This window comes from Humulus lupulus, chromosome X (genome assembly GCF_963169125.1).
Source record: "Humulus lupulus chromosome X, drHumLupu1.1, whole genome shotgun sequence".
In the NCBI taxonomy this organism is placed as follows: Eukaryota; Viridiplantae; Streptophyta; class Magnoliopsida; order Rosales; family Cannabaceae; genus Humulus; species Humulus lupulus.
Genome location: NC_084802.1, coordinates 205688788 through 205708375, shown reverse-complemented (window position 1 = coordinate 205708375; position 19588 = coordinate 205688788). Strand labels below are relative to the sequence as shown.

At 30.6% G+C, this 19588-nt stretch overlaps 3 protein-coding genes across 16 annotated transcripts; 1 reads left to right on the top strand and 2 right to left on the bottom strand.

Annotated features, from left to right (window-relative positions):
- The first annotated feature begins 911 nt into the window (after window positions 1–911).
- LOC133803831 (phosphopantothenate--cysteine ligase 2-like) lies at window positions 912–5084 on the top strand. 2 transcript variants are annotated; one of them, XM_062241961.1, is made up of 10 exons: window positions 912–1063; window positions 2835–2982; window positions 3104–3230; window positions 3312–3356; window positions 3487–3572; window positions 3707–3759; window positions 3915–3974; window positions 4090–4191; window positions 4459–4578; window positions 4713–5084. In XM_062241961.1, the coding sequence occupies exons 2-10, from the start codon at window positions 2835–2837 to the stop codon at window positions 4959–4961; spliced, it is 990 nt and encodes a 329-aa protein (XP_062097945.1). In that variant the 5' UTR covers window positions 912–1063; the 3' UTR covers window positions 4962–5084. The 2 variants fall into 2 exon arrangements, with proteins under 2 accessions (XP_062097945.1, XP_062097946.1); XM_062241962.1 differs by having other exon boundaries at window positions 920–1063; window positions 2829–2982.
- A 3253-nt stretch (window positions 5085–8337) lies between these two features.
- LOC133803810 (transcription factor TGA7-like) lies at window positions 8338–11362 on the bottom strand. 13 transcript variants are annotated; one of them, XM_062241929.1, is made up of 10 exons: window positions 11206–11362; window positions 10826–10914; window positions 10259–10441; window positions 10043–10120; window positions 9892–9951; window positions 9726–9803; window positions 9582–9627; window positions 9210–9484; window positions 8880–9107; window positions 8338–8787 (listed from the first exon to the last, which is right to left on the bottom strand). In XM_062241929.1, exons 2-10 carry the CDS (start codon window positions 10826–10828, stop codon window positions 8632–8634), a joined length of 1107 nt encoding a protein of 368 aa, XP_062097913.1. In that variant the 5' UTR covers window positions 10829–10914; window positions 11206–11362; the 3' UTR covers window positions 8338–8631. The 13 variants fall into 13 exon arrangements, with proteins under 13 accessions (XP_062097913.1, XP_062097920.1, XP_062097923.1 ...); XM_062241936.1 differs by having other exon boundaries at window positions 10259–10448; window positions 11206–11361; XM_062241939.1 differs by having other exon boundaries at window positions 10259–10448; window positions 10837–10905; window positions 11206–11361.
- Window positions 11363–17258: 5896 nt separating this feature from the next.
- On the bottom strand, window positions 17259–17895 carry LOC133806663 (probable indole-3-pyruvate monooxygenase YUCCA5). The gene is made up of 2 exons (XM_062244758.1): window positions 17620–17895; window positions 17259–17486 (listed from the first exon to the last, which is right to left on the bottom strand). Exons 1-2 carry the CDS (start codon window positions 17893–17895, stop codon window positions 17259–17261), a joined length of 504 nt encoding a protein of 167 aa, XP_062100742.1.
- Between the last annotated feature and the right edge of the window lie 1693 nt (window positions 17896–19588).

The window sequence follows — 19588 nt, the reverse complement described above, 5'->3', positions numbered from 1 at the left end:
CGTGTTTTCAGACTAGTTTGTTCGTGCTTTCGTGTCGTGCCTTCGGGCTTGTCGTGCCGTGCCGTACTCAGGCCCATGTCGTGCTGTGTCGTGCCAATTTTCAATTCGTTTCGTGCCGTGCTAGAAAGCCCGACCCGTACTTACAGCTCTATATATAAGTGTGACAATATATAAGTGTGACAATTGTTTTATAGTTAAATTTATGTACTATTGTATTTTAGTATTTTTAAAAAAATAAATTTATTTAATAGTGTATTAAACTTATCACATACTAAAAATTAATGATAGATGATTATTCAAAAGTTAAAATTCAATTATAAATATTTTGTTAATTTTTTTATCGCAAAAGTATAATTTTAATCTCATTTATAATATATAAGGTATTAAGTAAACAATAATGTATTAAGTTGGCTCCAAGACAAACAACGTGCTACTAAAATTGTATAATATATATTTTTTTATAAAATAAAAATTTGAACTCTTCCTCTTCCTCCAGGCTCCCACACATACTCTTACACAAATTTATTAATAGTGAGAGATTTTTTAATTTATTTAATTAAAATTTAGTAAGTAATGTGCCATAAATTAAATGAGTAATGATATGTGAACCTAAAATATACACCCAAACATTACACACAGTGACGTGGTAGTTTAGTTTAGCCAATCACATTTATTAAAATTAGGATCCACTGTTTTAAAAAACAGTGACACGTCACTGTGTGTAATGTTTTGGTACATATTTTGAGTGCAAATGTCATTACTCAAATTAAATATACCTTGAATGAATGCCTTTGGGAAGACTCTATATCTAAAAGTAGATATACCAAACAAGTCACAATTTGGAAGGATAATAGTACTACTTTTATTTAAGTATTAAAGGCTATGATTAATTGCTTATTTGAAAACAAGTTTATAAATAACGGTACAAAAATCCTTCTTCACAAATAAAATCCACTGAAAACCTTTCTGCTTCTTCTTCTTCTTCTTCTCACAGTTCCTCCCATTACCACCGGTTGTCTCAGCAACCACTCCTCCAAGCTCCAACCGCCGCTCCTCCGCCCCGGTAAATATCTGTGTTCTTTCATGGTTTCTCACTTTGGGGGACTACTGATAATCTCTTAATTATGATGTCAAATTAGATCATTAATATTTATCATAATATAATATTATGAATTTGCGCCTTTATCAATCGTGGTTTACCTCAATATTCTTCTTTTTATTGATTGATCTCAAAATCAATTTTAAATTAATGGGTTTGAAACAGATAGCACTACTAACAAGACCTGAATTGTATTAGATTATTGTGTCTTTTTTCTTAATTACTGCTCAAATCTATGTTAAATATATATCAAGCTCTCATTTCTCATATTTGTGAAAAGAAAAAGTAATAACAGTGTCTCAAAACTACCATACACACACAAAGGACCTCACTCATTTTGAGTTTGAAAGTTTTTTTTTTAGTTTATTTGAAATGACCTGGTTTTGTGGTTTCTCAATATACAATTTACTTCCTACCTCATTTAGCATTAGCTTGGATTAAATTGGTTTTTACAATGAGTTAAATATGACTCTTGCTGTTCAAAATTAGTTCTTTTTATTTCTTAGAATTGAAGTAAGATAATTACAATTGAGATGTGGACATTTAGCATTGCCTGACACTATCATCCATCGCTTATTCTCCATTGCTTCGTCATCATTGGTGCTTAGTGTGCGCTAGTGGCTTTAAGTTTTTTTCAGAGCAAATTTTTGGTTTTCGTTTTGACAGTGTTATAATTTTTAGGTATTTCTTTTGATTTGTATCTACTGATGTTAAATTTAATTCTTTGATTTTTGGTAGGGATGGAGATCTAGAAATTTGATTAAGTTTTTGGGGATGTCTAAAAAATATTATTTGGTTTTCAAATTCTCAATCTGCAATTTCTTTTTCTTTTGTTCAATTATGATTTTTGTTTTTGGCTGAGTTTTTATTTTGTTTATTTCCATCAACTTTTCGATTGTCTCATTAGTCTATTTTATTTTATTTTTGGGTCTAATTGTCTAATAGCAGTGTTGTCTCTTTGGATTGACTCAACATTGCATATTTAAAGGCATCAAGTTATTGCAATTTTTAAGCAAATGATTGAACATTAGAAACCAAAAAAATATTTAGAGTATGTGTCTGTGTACACTTTGGTTGTTCGTGCCTTCAGTGGTTAGCAGTATGTCTCCTAGACCTGCTCCTGTGCTTTTGTGTTTCATTTCAGTTACTGATTAAGTGTAATTTAATGCAATGAACTGGAGGGGGCAACTGATGCATTCTCTACTTGCCTGTATTTGATCTGTTAGGTTGTTAGCAGATTGTCTCTAGCCATTATTTTAAAGATCTGCCTTCTCGATATTCTAGGATTATATAGCATTCTTATAGTCTTGTTGTTTGGGATGACATTGTTCTATAATATATCTGTGTTACTTTGTTTTAATTCATTCCATAAACTATTCAATGACTGGGAAAAATGTGTTTGACCCTAACATCATCTGCAACACTTTAATGTCTTCATCCAAGAACGCTATGTCATGAAATGTTGTATCCTTTAATCCATCTTCTCATGCCATCTTCAACGCTATGTCGTGAAAGGGAGGGGACTTCAAGCCATCTTCTCATGTTTTGTGTCTGTATTTAATTGATGAATTCTGTGGCTTTTGAATTAACATATTTTCTGTGACCAGAGTCATGTAAGGGAAGCTTTCCTAGGACCCTAGGTGTTATAAAAATTTGGATGTATGTATTACCTTAGTTTTGCATATGAAATCTCATCATGGGATTTTATGACTTCTTACATGTTTGGTAGTTTCAGATGGATTTAGAAAGCACATTGGAAGCTACTCAAACCAACATAAATTGGGAAATCGAATCTTTTTTCAAGTCGGCTCCTCCTTTAAGGAACAGTGCTGATATCAGTGAAAAGCTAGAAAATTTTATCAAAAGAAATGAGATGGCATCTGGCAAGTTCACTCTTTGGTTCTATCTCGTAGATACTTGTATGCAATCTACAGGCTTGCTTTGGGCTTTTCGGTCCCATTTCCTTTGTGCTGATTTATTTCAAATTTTAATTGGTAAATACAGGAAATGGAGGAGCTAGGAGGAGGGTTGTGTGTGTGACATCGGGTGGAACTACTGTTCCCCTAGAGCAACGGTGTGTTCGGTACATTGATAATTTCAGCTCAGGCCATAGAGGAGCAACATCCACGGAGTACATTCGTATACCATCCTCGAATTATTGTACTATCTTTATTGCTTTTAAATAGTTATTAATCTTATTTTGAATTTTCAGGTATTTTGTGAAGGCTGGATATGCTGTTATCTTTCTACATCGGAGGTAATTTCCTGATTCTAGCATGTTTTTTTCATTATCAATTTAATCATGGGAAGAGGTGTAGTACATGTAATAATACAACATTTACAATACAAGTCTTGTATATTGAACATCATGCCTGATTTTTTTGTAGGGGAACCTTCCAACCCTTTTGTCGGTCTCTTCCGGATGATCCCTTGCTAGAATGTTTTGAGTCAATTGATGGGACAAACATTAAAGGTTAGTAGTTTGTGATGGTACAACAAATTATTGTTTGTATATGTGAAAGAAACATGTGTCATTTTTCATATTATAAAATTTACTGTTAGGAGTCTTTTGACACTGAGAATGACTAAAGTTCATTTCACCTTCAGTACACAAATTATATTCTGAAGCAGTAGAAAGGGCCATTGCTGAGCATCATTCTGTATGGATAGTTTTTTTTTTTTTTCTCTAATTGATTTTTTATTTCATTTTTTTTGTTCCATTTCACTTTTGGCTCTCTAGGAAATTATGCAATGGCTGAATATTGCTCAATATAACCTGAACTCATCATGTGGTAGAAATTTGATTATATTGCAGGCTGTGAAAAAAGGCTTCTTGTTGAAACTTCCTTTCACAACTATATTTGAGTATCTTCAGGTTAGATTCAGTTGCTTTTTTTAATTGTTCGTGCTAGTTTTTAGTCTGAAAACTTACAGCACTTTGATTACATCAGTATTCTATTATTTATTGCATCCTCTTTGTCATTGGTCAGATGTTGCGGATGATTGCTTTGTCCACCAGCAATCTTGGACCAAATGCAATGTTTTATCTTGCAGCTGCCGTTTCTGACTTCTATGTTCCTTGGCAAAGCATGGTTGGTGTTATTTACAATTGTAATAATTTGTTTGTCGTGCCTATATGATATTTTGTATTTATGGAGAAGAACAATTAGGAAGGTTGTTATTGAAAAGAGGAAAAAGAAGAAAACACATTTCTTTCTCATTAGTAGTACAATCTTCATCCAACAGTGCTGATAGAACCATGGATTTGTTTCTTTACTTCTTAACGTTTTCCTGCCTATAATAGAGGAATCAGTTGAGCTAACTTCCTAAATATGCCTTTTTTTTCCCTCAATTTGCAGGCAGAACATAAGATTCAATCAGCATCTGGCCCTTTGAACATGCAACTTGCTCAAGTGCCAAAGATGTTACCAGTGCTCAGGCAACAGTGGGCTCCAAAAGCTTTTCTCATTTCATTCAAGGTCAGATCCTCAGCCACCACTACTTAATTGCATAAACTGATTATTTAAAACTTATTACCTACCTAAAGCAATGTCATAGAATTCAACCATTTTTCATGAACTAAAATGTCTGATGATGCTTGATGATTAAACAGCTAGAGACAGATTCAAAGATTCTTTTGAAGAAAGCAGTTGCAGCTCTTGAAAAGTACAAGATGGATATGGTGGTAGCAAACGAGCTGTTAACTCGCAAAGAGGAGGTCGTGGTTGTCACAAGCAGTGAAAATATTACAGTTCGCAGAGACAAGAATGCGGGTGTTGATGACGTAGAAGATCCCCTAATTCAACTTCTTGTTGAAAGACATTCAACACATATTAACACCAATTCTTCTTCTGTTCTATGATATCTCAGTCTCAAATTATTAATTTGTATTGGAATTGGAGTTTGTATTTTTGCAATGACAAGCAAGTTCGGTGTCATTGTCACTAGCAATAATAAAATGTTTTCTTTGAATTTATGGAGGAAATATGCAAGTCTGAAAAGAAGGATAGGACAAGATTAAATTTGATAATTCATGTGACTTTGTTATGTCTTTTTTCGAAAAAAATATTCCAAGCAACAATTTTGCTAATTCACTTTTAATGGGATAATTTAATCTCAATGAGAAATAGAAGTTACAATTTATGTCTTTTTTTTAATATATATATTTATAATTTACTCATTATTTTTAGTGGATTTTACCCATTCTTTAACTTTTATCCAGTACATAAATTTTGTATTGTTTTGAAACTTATTTATTTATTTGATTTTATTATTAATTTTATGGTGTGGCTATCATTTGAAGTGAAAGTGAAGTTTTTGAACGTGTTTGCCAGAGGTTTGGTTGGAGTAGAGGTCGGAAACTAAGAAATTTTTTGCCCATACATCTTTTAAATGAAAGTTTTAATTTAAAGTGTTTTTAGTAATAATAAAAATAATGAAATCCATTAAGAAATCTTGTTTAAAATGTTGAAAAAGGACATTGAAATGACATTTTATTATTGAATTTCTCAGTTTCGTGGGGCTCTGGCTTGATCGAATTGACCCAAAAGTTGAACATGACTCATTTTTATCATCAACCCAGATGTTATTTTTTGTTTAGTTGATTTGGTTGATGTTATTTTTATTTAGTTGTTGTTATGTGTTTAGTAAATGTTGATGATGTACTGATGATTTAGGTGAGCAAATTTTTTTTTTAACAAAACATCCAATTTTTTTTGGTAAACATCAACTAATAAAAAGAAAAACATCAATTTTATTCTAGTAACATCAACTTTCTTTCTACGGTCGAATGTTAAAATTGAAATATATATATATATATATATATATATATATATATATAAACTAGGTAAAATGAGTGTTTTGTTAAGCACATTGGAGGCATGTCGAAATGTGGCCATTCGTGCCTAAGCTTCCATGCGTGCATGTCGTTGGAAGTTGTCATTTATTCACGCAAGTGATGGCTAAACTAGTTATATCAAGCTGTTACACTTTCAAAGGAACTCATTCCAGATTATGGTATACATAAGTAACATAACAGTCACCAATATAATATATAAAAATGAATGAAGAATGAAGAATTTTATATAAATTTCAAAAAGAATATTTATATACAAATCACCATGGTTGCTCAGCAATCATATTTTACACAATCTAATAGTGACTTTTATAATGTACTGATAAACCCATTTTTGCGTCGGCCAAAAAATAACATCATAAGTTTATAGCATTACTTAGAAAACTGACGCCATTGTTTTTGACATCAAAGGATAACCAATATGGTGGCGGCTAATACCAATAGTATATATACTAATATGTACATAAAAAATAACGTCATAAGTTTATGGCATTACTTAGAAAATCGGCGTCATTGTTTGTGACATCAAAGGATAACCAATATGGCGGCGTCCAATGACTATAATATATATATTAATATAGATATAAAAATATATTTGTCACTATAACTATATCTACAAACGTAGACTCAATCTAAAATTTTCTAATAATCATACCTACAATGTCATATTCATCACAAATCTGAATTAAAACACAATCAAATATTCAACACAAACATTTAATCTTAAGATTAAAAAATCTAACTAAAACTCTCACAATTTCATATTTCAAACTCTTTTTCTTCTCACTACCTTGAAATCACTTCTTCCAACCGCCTTCAAGACCCATTCCTAACGAGATACAACTTTCCTCTCCTAGCCCCAATGTACGTCTTCCTTGACTCTACCTTGCGTCCCACCTCACGCCATCTCTTCTTGGCCAAAGTGAAAACCATTGTCAACCACCGCTGCGAAAATGAGGCTGAGTGTGAGGGTGAGGGTGGGCGGGTCCAACCCTAGGCTAAGACTGGCCAGACCCAAGCCTAGGGCCCCCCTAAGCTTAGGCTCCAATTTTTAAAAAAATTATTTAAAATATAAATTAAATTATGTAATTTATTTAAGTTTAAAATAATTATGGCCCCTAATTAAAATTTTATGGAGAGATTTTTGGAGGGTGAGGTGCCACCAACCTTTGGTAAAGATGAGGGTAAGTATTGTGTGAGTGAGAGAGTAGGTAGAGCAATTGGAGAAAGAGGGGAATATCGTGTGAGTGAGAGAGTGAAAAGGAGAGCAACTGAAGAAAGAAAAAGAGAGGGGGAAGGGGGAGGTTATTGTGTGAGTGAGAGAGTGAAAGATAGAGCAACTAGAGAAAGAAAAGGAGAGGGGGTGTTGTCGTGTGAGTGAGAGAATGAAAGGTAGAGCAACTGGAGAAAGAAAATGAGAAGGGGGGGAGGTGTTATCGTGTGAGTGAGAGAATGAAAGGTAGAGCGATTGGAGAAAGAAAAGGAGAACGGGGTGTTATGGTGGTATCAATTAGGGTTTTTGTTGAGTTACAATATCATTTAAGCTCATTTTACAACGCTAATTATTAATAAACACTGTAAGTTGAGTTTGTGGTATTTGTCAACAATCGATGCCATAAACTTAGTGCGAAGGTTTTAAGCGTTGTTAACCAACGCAAAAAACATCTATGTTTTTACAACATCGATCAACACTTTTGATTGACGCAAAAAGGAGATATTATGACCGTGGGGTTTTTAGTGTTTCTCGATCTGTGAACAGTTTTCGGCGTGATTTTTTTTATAACCGTGTATATTGTAGTTATTTAGAACATCCTGCAAATTTTCAGAAAAATTCTGAATAGTTTACCGTACCGAAAAGTAGGTTCTAACATGTTGCTTTTCACGCACATAAAAAAAATTAGTCACGCGTGCAATAATATGTTTGAACTTAGTTTTCGGTACAAACTATTCGGAATATTCTGAAAATTTGCAGGATGCTCTAAATAGCTACAATATACACGAACATAAAAAAATTATACCGAAAACTGTTCACAGGTCGAGAACACTGAGAGCCCCATCGATAGGGCTTGAAGTGAAGCCCCTATTAGAAAATTTTCCATAAAATATATATATTATAATGGTAATGAAGTTATATTTTACCAATTTCACTTTATGAAATGGTGCCTTTGACACATTCCACCTAAATGTTAGAACGATAGTTAAAGTTAGGCTTTTGCTCAAAGAAGCATCATTGATTTTTAATATCATATTCATATATTTGCGACAAAGGGACATATAGGTATGCTACTAATACTTTATGAAAAGGATAACCACTAAGACTCGTAACGATGATTCAAAACAACATTTATGGATAAGAAAAGGAAATAAAAAGAAGGCACCAATATTGGTAGCAACTAGCAACCATTTCATTAAACAACTTTTTTAACTTTACAGATTAACTAAGTACCACTAGCTTAGTACTAATTCATCATTAGACAATAACAATAAAAAGCCGTCGTTTAAGACTTTTAACCTACAAAACATAATTCAACATGATCGATCTTTCATCACATATATATTATATATGCACATGCATCTTCAAATATATTGTTCATATTCAAACCGAGAATTGAGAAGATTGAGTGCATGTCCACTATATATATATAGATACATATTAAGTTGTAATTAAGATCGATAATTAAGCCGAGGGATCACGAGGACGAGCAGCCCAAAGTGAGCTAAGCGCGCGCAGACGGTGAAAGTAGTCCCCTAAGGCAAGTAACGCCCGTGCAGCTTGGTTGGGCCTTAGAATACGAGCCATTTGCCTCATTGTTTGTAGCCTAAGGTGATCAGCCTACACTTATTCCAATCATTGACATGTAACCAACCAACCAATAATGATATCATATAATTCTCCAAAAAAAAAAAAAACTTAATAATTTTTACCTGGGTCACAAAAATCTCAAGTGCGTCCAACTTCTCAATAGCATCGGCCATTAGAGATTCATAAGCAGTTTCAGTTATGGGATCAGCTGCCATGTTAAAGGCCAGATTTTGGTGAAGTTTATCAATTCCTTGTGACAGTGCATCTTCAGCTTGCTGTGATGATTGCCTAAGGCTATTTACTCTTGCCACTTGTTGATCGTTCATTGGCTCGATATGTGGCATCACAACCTTGTACAAAACCAATTAAGTTTTTTTTTGTTTTTTTTTCTTTTTTCGATGGAGTTTGTAAAATCATTTCCAAATACTAAACCAAATCGAGTCCACCCTTACCTTGAGAAGGTCAGAGGGACGAAACCCTCCAATCCAGAGGAAGAAACGTTCTGCTGAGGTTCTCCATATTCCAGACATCAAGTAGAAAATGTCTGACTTGGCAGCCACTTCTTTCATCTGGAAAAGACTGTAGTAATGGTTCAAACCATTCTCTACTAACATACCAAGTTCTACATCTGATGGTACTCGAGCTTGCAGTGCATTTCTTAGCTCACTGTTCTGTCTGTTTAGCTCCTCCACCCAGTACCCGTATTTAATCTCAAATGCTGCCATTTCTGAAACAAGAAACAAAAAAAAATGAAATGATACCATTTTTACTTGCATACCAAAACACAATCAATAAATTCCCCCCATATTTTAATATATACAAACCTGAGTTCAAACTTGCTGAGTTATTACTGCCCAAGAATGCTGCACCCTGTTCATTATTAGAAGATATAGTTGTTATATTATATGTATGATACTATATTACATCATGTTCATGTAGTAATAATAATAATAAAGGTTTCACCTTACCTGGTTCCTAGATCTCTCAAGTTCTTGCTCCAATTGGGCCAGTTTCATACGGCTTGATTCTAATTGTTGAACATAAGCCTGTATATATATATGTTGTGTATTACATATTTCTGAATATCAGTCGTATCATATCATATCATATCAAAATCAAACAGTTTCTTTTAACCTTTTTCCGCAAACGACTTTTTCTTGCAGCTTCACGATTTTGTGCCAATCGTCTCTGTACCTAAAAAGAAAATATACGTTTACATATATTTTTCTTCTTCTATAAATAATTAAACGAATAATACTAATCACTTATATGCATAATTCGTAACCTTGTTATCATCAGTAGATTTATTAGCTTCTTGGTCATTTTCTGAAGGTCCTGCTGATTCATGAGACATAAACTTAATCTAGAAAAGAAAGATGTGCATAAGATAAATTAGTCAAAAGTGGGTGCTAATTATTAAGTAAAGTACCACACAAGAGATTTGTGTTATAATATAGCAGAATCTCAATTAATAATCTTTTAATATTACGATTATAATTACCTTGGTTTCTTGCCTAGGAACAACCTCCTCAACAATAGTTGAATTGCCTGTGTATAAGATGTTATTACTACCATTTTCAAAGGAGTTTTTCCACATGGCCATGGGAACCTGTCTGAATGGCTCATATATCCCCATTTCTCTTGAGCTTTCAAACTGTACTGTTGATGAAGAAGAGCTCATACCCTGTCAACTAATTAACATCATTATAAGTACAATTAACACAAAATTATACCATTAACCACTTAATCAAAATCAGCATATCTATTTTAAACACATATGCCTTTCTTTGGTATGATTTCACTTGGGTATGATCCTATATGGCATACCATAAAAATATTGGATTGGCTTTCCATTGAAAAAAAAGAAAAAAGGAAAAACACACAGAAAAGGAAAAAAAGAAGAGAGAGAAAGAAAAAAAAAGAAGAGAAAAAGGATTAAATGCTGGGTTCACCATTTACCACTATATGCAAGCATAGATTTATTTACTTTATAGCATTAACTATAATAGGAAAAATTATATTTTTTTTTTATTTTTGTTTGTTCAACAAGGAAAAAAAGATAAACTACCATATTATCACCTCTGATAAAACCCTTCAGAGGCCTTGTTTGCAAAACTGGATGACTAGAAAATCACCAACCAATAAGAGCTGAACCATCTAAAATAAAAATCATCAAGACCCAAAATATAATAAGGAAAAAGAAGTGTGTTGGATTCGTATTATGTATACTGAAGAAGAAGAAGAAGAAGAAGAACACTATAAAGGTCTGAACTTTGAAATTGAAATCCTGTGTGGTGGTTGTTGCAGTTGTTGTTGTTGTTTTTTCTCTTTCTTTTCTTTAAATTTTCCTTTTCACTTTCTCAGTAACCAATCAATCAAGAGTTGAACAGAACAGAACAGAGGTATTAAATAAAACAAGAAGAGAAGTAGGAAAGAGAACCGACTAACCTTAGGAATCAAATGCAAAAGAGATTAGCAGAGAAATGGGCCCAAGCCAAGCCAACCCAAGAATGAGAAGAGAATAATGAAATGAGTATGACCGTAATGTAGTATTATTGACTATTGAACAGTCCTGGATTTTTGGAACCCAAAAAACAAACTTCAGAGAATGACACTGCTAAGGATATTATAAAGCAAAACCAAAAGCAATTTGTCACCTAATTAATTATTTAAAAAAGAAAAAAAGAAAAAAGGAAGGCATAGAAACATGCTCCATTAAAATAATTCAGCTTCTTTTTGCCAAAGTGCTACAGAAAACCCGTTTGCGTAGCTATTGGCCCCACTTTGTACCGAGTCACTGAAGCGTTTCATTGCCACTCTTCATTTTTTTTTTTTAAAAAGGAAAAAAAAAGATTCAATATATATAAGAAAATTTTATGACATCACCGGTGACGTCATATCATGTCGTAATGTGTGGCTGAGATGTATTGATGGGTCCACTGAGAGAAAATCGGGAAGTGCCACGTGTACAGTTTCAGGTTGTTGGTGACACTTGGACCCGTCCACATAGCATGATTAGATTTGTGGTGTGGATTGGAATAGTGAGGCTAGGTAGCTAAGTAAGTCTCTTCATTATTCCAAAGTAAATAAATAAAGTTTGTCAAAATATTTGTTTATTTTTTTTTTAGGAGAGTCAAAATATTTGTTAAACACCACAATTCTAATTAAATTGTGACGTCCACTTATAAATTTAAAAGCAAAAAGAATAATGATTGCATTCTAATTTTAATTTTATTAATTTATAAGGCTGAATTAATGAGTTGTTATTACTATTTCATGAATTTAAAGTTTATTGCTTTTATTAATTTTTTGAATTATTTAATGATTTTTGCCATAAATTTTTCATCTTTTTTTATCCAAATATAGCATATTCTTATATAATAAGACATTTAAATATATCATTGTCCGAAGTTAATTTAAATCAAGGATCAAAGTTTTACCAAGATTATTCTACCATTTGACTGGTAACTATATATAATGATAATAATCATGAATTAAACATTAAATTTAATGCAAAATTAGATTAATTTGATTGTTTATTTATATACAATTCCATTTTATTTACAAAAAATAAGATTTATATTTATAATATAAATGAAGTCTATTTATTAAAAGTGAATGCATATAAATTAAATTAAAACACATAAAATTATATAATATTCAATCATTTATTAAAAAATGTAAAATAATATTTTTTTTTCATGAATAAGATGTATTTATATTATTTAGAGATAGCGATGCTAATATAACTATCTTATTTTATTCTGATTATTATTCTGGAAAACTTAAAATAATAATAATAACAATAATTTTTTGTTAATAATTGCACTTATATACCAATTCAATTTTAATAAGTGTAAAAATCAGAATATGATAATGACAAAATATTAACCGTCCACACTTCATAACTTAGTGCAAATAAATATAAATTTTTTTTGTATTATTTTCATTAAAGAATTGAATTGGTTGATACTTGTAATTATTAGCCAAAAAATTAGGTATTGTCACAATAATTTTTAAAATTTTATTAAAAGAAAAGTTTTATCTTGAGAAAAAAGGAGTAGCAGACCAAGCGATGCACACATAAGCAGGTGTGTCAATACCCAATGAGGGTCCAACACGTGTCCCATCCGTCTTGGATGCCTTTTTTCACCTTTGATTTTCTTCCTTTAATTTAATATTTTATTTACTGATTAAAAATACCAACTAATAATATGACACTATTTAGTAACAGTGGTATTTTTATAAATTGTTATGAGAATTTCCATAATGTTCGTTTTTCATTTATTTTTATTGTTACGAAACTAAACGACTAATAATACGACAGAATTTAGATTCCATTAAATGATTATTATAATTTTTTCAGTGGGATTCCCTTTGGATTTAGAGGACTAAATTCATTAAGTAAGATTTTTAACTTTTTGGGTAATTTAAAAAAAGTTTAATAATCAACACATTATGAATATTCAATCAACTATATCGTACATCTTTCCATAGTTTACAAGATTAGTAAGCTATTATGTGACATTATTAATTAGATAAAAACCAAGTACCAACCCACTAATTCATTACCCATCATCATCTAATTATTGATATTATATGAAGAAATAATTACTAAAACTTTCTTAATATTTTAGTTAATAATTAGAGGAAAACTACCGTTTAAAGATATTTATTTATTTTTGCTATTTATTATTGTGGATTTATATAAGTTACTGCCACTTTGTCCTAGTTTGTAGTACTATGGATCAAACTTAAGGATGAGGAAACTATTTTACTCTTAAAAAAAAAAAAAGAATATTGATAGCTTTATCTGATAGAAATATTAATATTATTCAAAGAAAGCACATGGATTAGTGTATAGAAAATTGATAACACTAGGGTTAATTTCAAAGAGGATATATATCTATATATCTTTTTTTTCCTAACCAATTGTGTCAGTACAAGACCCAAAAAAGTAGTGACAAATTTCTTTAGGTATATCTAGAACATGTACCTCACTTTTGCTATAATGATCATATTTAGTGATGCATATCAAATAATTAAAGATCTATGAGACAATATTTTTTTTTTATGTAATGTGAACAAAGGAAAATAATTGATAAAAGTGTGGGACTCCTTTTTCCCATCCAATTTATAAAAAGCTACTCAAGACATATATATCCAAAACACCATGAAATTTGATTAAATAATATATATATATTAATTAATTATTAGATTTCAGCACTCTAATTTATATATAGCCAAAGTAAAAAACTTAATTATCAAACCAATATATATTTTAATTCTTATAATGCATTAATTTCATTTTTAATTACAAAAAATATAATATTTGCCACTACTCCCCATAAACTAATAAAGTTGCCATGCAAAAACATTTAATTTTATCCATTTAAATTTATATGCATAATAGAATATTGTGGCAGTATATTCTTTCCTTCCTTCATTCTTTATTTATTTTTTCTTTTTTCACAGCCCATGTCAGACGAAATTCTGCTGTGTCAACTTAGCATTGAAGGTATAAAGAAAAAGTAGAAAATAATATTTTAGAAAAAGTACAAATATATTAAATATCTATAATAAGAAAAAAAATTAAAATTAAAAGAGCCAAGTGGAGTATGCATGAGCGGAGAGTTGGCAATTTGGAAATGTAGGGCTTTTCGTTACATGATCACCACTGAGGTGACCACCAATTATTGGAGTATGATTTCAAATATTTTATTAATTTGGTAATTAAAAGATACTTGATAGAAATTTACATATTATATGAGCCATATTCAAAAAAAAAAAGAAAAAGAAACTTGCTTATATGGTACATATATAATAGCTTTGCTTAATGGGTTCAAACTGTAATATTAACTATATATATATATATATATGTATGTATATGATCGAGTTGCCCTCTTATCTTATTAAACCAAAAGATTTTGGTTCATTTTAAACAAGATCCTTTGGCATTAATGGGGTATAGTTTAGTTAAAGTTGGTAGGAGATTAGTAGTATATACATATATATAAAAAATAACCTCAGTAAAACAAAAATAAATTAAAGAAGAAAAGATTAGGTCCATCAAAAGGGTTCACTAATACAAAGAAAAATAATATAAAGACTTTAACTTTTGCTTTATTAATGCTTCAAAAGTGGATCAAATTGGTTTTGTTTTCTTTTTTAAGTTGTCAAATTTAAGTAGTATAGCATCTACTTTGATACAACTCTTTCCCATCATCGCTTATGGGATTTTTGTTTATAAAGTGATCTTTCTTATAGTGCTGATGCCAAACACAAATGAAGTATTTAAACGATAACATAAATAATATGTATAAATATATATATATATATATCATAAAATGAATCTTTCTTTCTACGCAATTAGTAAAAGGTACGTATGTGGTTTGGTTTGGATTAACCTCTGCCTACTTTGATCTTTCTTTTTCTTAATCTTTTTTATTTTTGTTTTTATTTTCTGTAGTATTTGTTTTTGGCATTGAGAAAAAAAAATTATTATGGCACAAATATTTAAAGTACACGCAAAGTGTACAAAAAGATATATATTGGTGAGGCGCATATATAATTGGACTAGTGTATAGTAGTCCTAAGATGGCATATAAACTAAAGAAAAATGATATATTCACTACCAACGATTCCAATTAAATATTTTAATGAAAACCTAAGGAAAGCATCAAGAGAATATTTGACAATTGAGTGGAGACCCTTCGGTTACATTATTTTCTTCCTTCCCAACCCAACAAAATATATCACTATTATTGAAAAAAAAAAAAAAAACTATATAGATTCATTCTCCACCATTAAGAGAACTTTGAAAATAAGAAAGAAAAATCTCAAGTCACTAAAATTAATGTATGTACTTAAGTTGCTTATTATTCTAGCTATTTTTCAATGCATTGAAAAAGTGATATCAAAAGATGCTGTGACTTCTTTGTATGTATATATAGCATATATGTATATAGATAGATAGATACATAAATATATATTTAATTAATTAACTTTTTTATGAATCAATAAACCCTAGTTACCGGTAAATGTTCCTATCAATAATAGGAATAGGCCTAGGGGTGTTGATCTTACATTTCAAATAATTAAAGTGGTCATGTTATTGGTAGATTCTATTATTCGATATTTTCTCTTTGAAGCCCTTTCTTGATTCATCATCACGTGCAAACTTATTTGATTCTATTCTTAACTTTTTGTTGATAACCTTAACCTTTGGACGTTTTGGTCCAATAATAATATAGCAGAGATTATTTTTTAGTAGTGTACAATGTTATAGAATATAGCACACTATATAATATCATGTGACAACTTGTGGCTAACAACGTTATTTTATATGTATACATATATATATGGCAAGTTCTTTTGTCCCTCATGCGACTTAGTCCAAAATGTGGGACCCAAAAAAATTGCCAAGTGTCAAGCTATTAAATTATTTTGTGTTTTATTATTAAATTTTTTTATTTGATGAGCCGGTGATGTAAACCAGTTGCAAAAAAATATTGAATCATGGTCTGAAAAGTATGGGCAAAACAGTAATTTGCAGGTAAAAAAAGTCTACAGTGGAGGGCAATAAGGTAAAATTAGTATTGTGTTCAAACATATTTACGATATTGGGAAAGTAACGTTTAGGAGTTACTTAATAATTTTAAAGAAGTAGTCAGGAATAACGTTGTATGTAAAAGTAATGAATTTCTCAGTAACTCGTCTGCATATAAGTAACATTTTGATGTCGGTAAGTAATATTAAATAGAGTGGTTAGTAATAACATAATAGCTGAAAGTAAAAAAACCGAAAGTAATTATTGTTTGTTTTTTTGCGAGTAACAAATGAATTTTCTTAATGAATATCTTAGTTTTGTTTGACTTGTTTGATGGTTAGAAGAATGAATTACCATTGATTATGTAGCTTTAGATTGTATAGTTAATTTAGAATGAATTTTGGCTATTATATGGTATTTGGTATTTGGTATGTAAGGCTTTCCCTTTGCATAAGTTATTTTATAATCTTCTGATGTGTAACACAATTAGAGTATAATAATAATAATACCACTAAACGTACCATATTTAAGTTATAATATTTATATGGTTGCTCGATTAGGAGTCACTACTTCGTTAAAAAAAGTGTGATTAAAATATTTCTTTCATAAATGGAGACTAAAAATTTAATCTCATACAATTGATGAGATTAATGTTGTAGCTGAAAGTAAAATAATGTTGTAGCTGAAAGTAAAAAAGTAAAAAATATCCAATTGATGAGTATGATTTACCACACGAAATTTGTTTAGAAAATGCATTTTTTTTCTTAGCCCAGACTAGTACTCACTAGATGCAAGTACTCTCTAGATGTAATAAAGCTGTTTTTAATTACCCAGAGAAATTTGTTTACGTTGTTGTTATACACCTCAACTAAACAATTAGTGAGAATTGGGTTATTATTATTTTTTGATTTTGATTTTTTGGGATTTTTCTTCTTCTTCTTCTTCTTCTTCTTCACATTTGAGATATGCAACGTCTATGACAAGCAGTGGTTCTCTTGGTCTGTTGTCTGGTTTCAAGTTTCCAGACCTTGTCAATATCTTGAGCTATTCTCATGGCGTCTGAAGAAGCACCAGAGAGCCCTCTCCTTGTGAACCCAACTGCGTAAAGACCATCATTTCCCTTCCAACCTTGTGGAAATGGGGCTTTGGGGAATCCATTTTTGGAGAAAAATTCACCTTCCTGATTCATAGCAAAACCAGAATAAGATCAGTATAAATGAATAAAAACGACTCTGATCAAAGAAAGCTTTTTTGGGCTTCCTCTGTTTTTGAAACTAAAAACAGAGTAACTTTTTTTCAGAACATTTTCTCACCTGAAGCCATGAAGGAACGTTGCCGCGATAACCAGTGGCGAGAATGACTGAGTCAATGTCGAGAGTTTCGCCATCGACGAGTTCGACTTGGTTACGTATGAATCTCTTGATTCCGGCAACGACTGTAATATCTCCGGATTTGATCTTCTCTAATGTTCCAATATCTAAAACTGGGGTCTTTCCTTCTGTGTTTTTCAGCGTTAATGGTCCTGTTGAAGGTCTTTTTAGGCCATATTTTTCAATATTTCCGAGAACCAACCATGACAAGAACAACATGAGCGTGTCAACGAGCCAGAGTGGGAGCCATGCCATTAATAAAACAGCGAGTTTGAATGTTGATTTTCTGAAAATTTCTCTGGGTAATTAAAAATTTATCTTGTTTGCTTAAACAAATTAAAAACAAACTAAATGGCAATCGGTACCCGGTTAAAGGGGGTCCCTAAGGGTATATGTGTATTTTTGTATCATTCAATTAGCAAATTCAAATCCGACCATTCACTCTAAAAACTAACATATCCTATGGCTCACAACAATTGTTGAACTAAGTCCTAAAAATGACAACGGAGGGACTAAAGAATTTTCCTATATATATATTTATATATATATGGAACATTGTGTAATCTATTTAAAATAATTATAAGATGCCCCGGATTCATTTTATTTTGTAATTTGTTGGCTAACTTCAAATAATACTTTTTGCTTTTCACTGTTATTTTGTTTATTCGACATGCTTTTCTACTTTATTTATTATGTAAATAGTACAAGACCAAAATTCTGATATATGAAATTTTATATGGTAAATTTAAATTGTTATTTCACCATTTTGGACTTTTCGATTAATTTTATTACCAAGTTTAATCTTTAATTTTTAAAAATAACGCTCTATTACAATAAATTAAATGGACAAAAATAATTCCTCAACATGATTTTTTTTTATTAAAATTTTCTTTAAGAAAGTCAAACATATCATCACTTAAATTCAATAGTATTTTATTTTTTTTATAAATTTGATTCACATGTACAATGAAAAATAAAATAAATCCAAAATTAAATACTTTTTTAGTTTGTATTATATTTATTTATTAATCAATTTTATAAATTTTTTTTATAAAATATTATAAATATATTAATGCATAAATTTTTTTTATTTTGGTTCATTTTAAATTTTAAATTTCGTTAAACAATTTTATAAATTATATTATTAATAAAAAGATAATGATATTAATACATTTAAGTGATGGTATATTTGTCTTTTAAAAAAACGATTAAATCAGCCTAGGGGTGATTTTTGTATATTTAAAATAATTAAGGGTTAACTTTAACTTTTTGGAAACTCAATGTTAAATTTGGTAATAAACTTAAATTGAAGGGGTCAAAATAATAATTTCATTTTGGTCATTTCTAATTTCATATTTGCGCAGGTTCTTCGGTACCTTCTTTTTCTTAGTCATTCCAAGAAAAACTTTGATCATTACTTAGTTTTGTTATATACAACTTTTGTTTGGGTCTGGATTCAGTGATCTTTATTTAAGATAATGCATCGATGTTCAAAACTAAAATTAAACACTTAAACATATTGAAGTATTTTTTTAAAATAAAAAATCTACGTATTCAAATGCATAATGACAATGTTTTGTGAGCTGCGAACGTAGAAGAGAGTGAATTCTTAGTGTTTATGAAGGGAAAACTCTTAAAAAAAATACCCAACTCAACAAAGACGATTTAATTCTCATTTTTAATTGGAAAACCACAACAATAGTGATACATATAAGGTAAACTTTACGCATCAAAGTTATACACATCACTTTAGAAGTAACGTGTAAACGATGTGTATACTCTTACACGTCGCTTACATAGGGATAATGCTAGATATACTCTCTCAACCCTACCCCTATGAATACAATTGCCCTCGCCCCTTCTTCTTCCTCTCTTCCTCCACCCATACAATTGACTGCCTCTATTTTTGAGC

Bases quoted from the DNA above. Each gene is read 5' to 3' on its own strand.
- LOC133803810 (XM_062241929.1), bottom strand. The intron at 10,121-10,258 runs GTAATTATAATC...TTTCTTTTCTAG, and splicing joins TTCCTAGGCAAGAAACCAAG to ATTAAGTTTATGTCTCATGA. The intron at 9,952-10,042 runs GTTACGAATTAT...TTTTCTTTTTAG, and splicing joins AATCTACTGATGATAACAAG to GTACAGAGACGATTGGCACA.
- LOC133806663 (XM_062244758.1), bottom strand. From the start codon at position 17,895: ATGTTGTTCTTGTCATGGTTGGTTCTCGGAAATATTGAAAAATATGGC. The intron at 17,487-17,619 runs GTGAGAAAATGT...GCTATGAATCAG, and splicing joins ACGTTCCTTCATGGCTTCAG to GAAGGTGAATTTTTCTCCAA.
- LOC133803831 (XM_062241961.1), top strand. From the start codon at position 2,835: ATGGATTTAGAAAGCACATTGGAAGCTACTCAAACCAACATAAATTGG. The intron at 2,983-3,103 runs GCAAGTTCACTC...TGGTAAATACAG, and splicing joins AAGAAATGAGATGGCATCTG to GAAATGGAGGAGCTAGGAGG. The intron at 4,192-4,458 runs GTTGGTGTTATT...CTCAATTTGCAG, and splicing joins ATGTTCCTTGGCAAAGCATG to GCAGAACATAAGATTCAATC.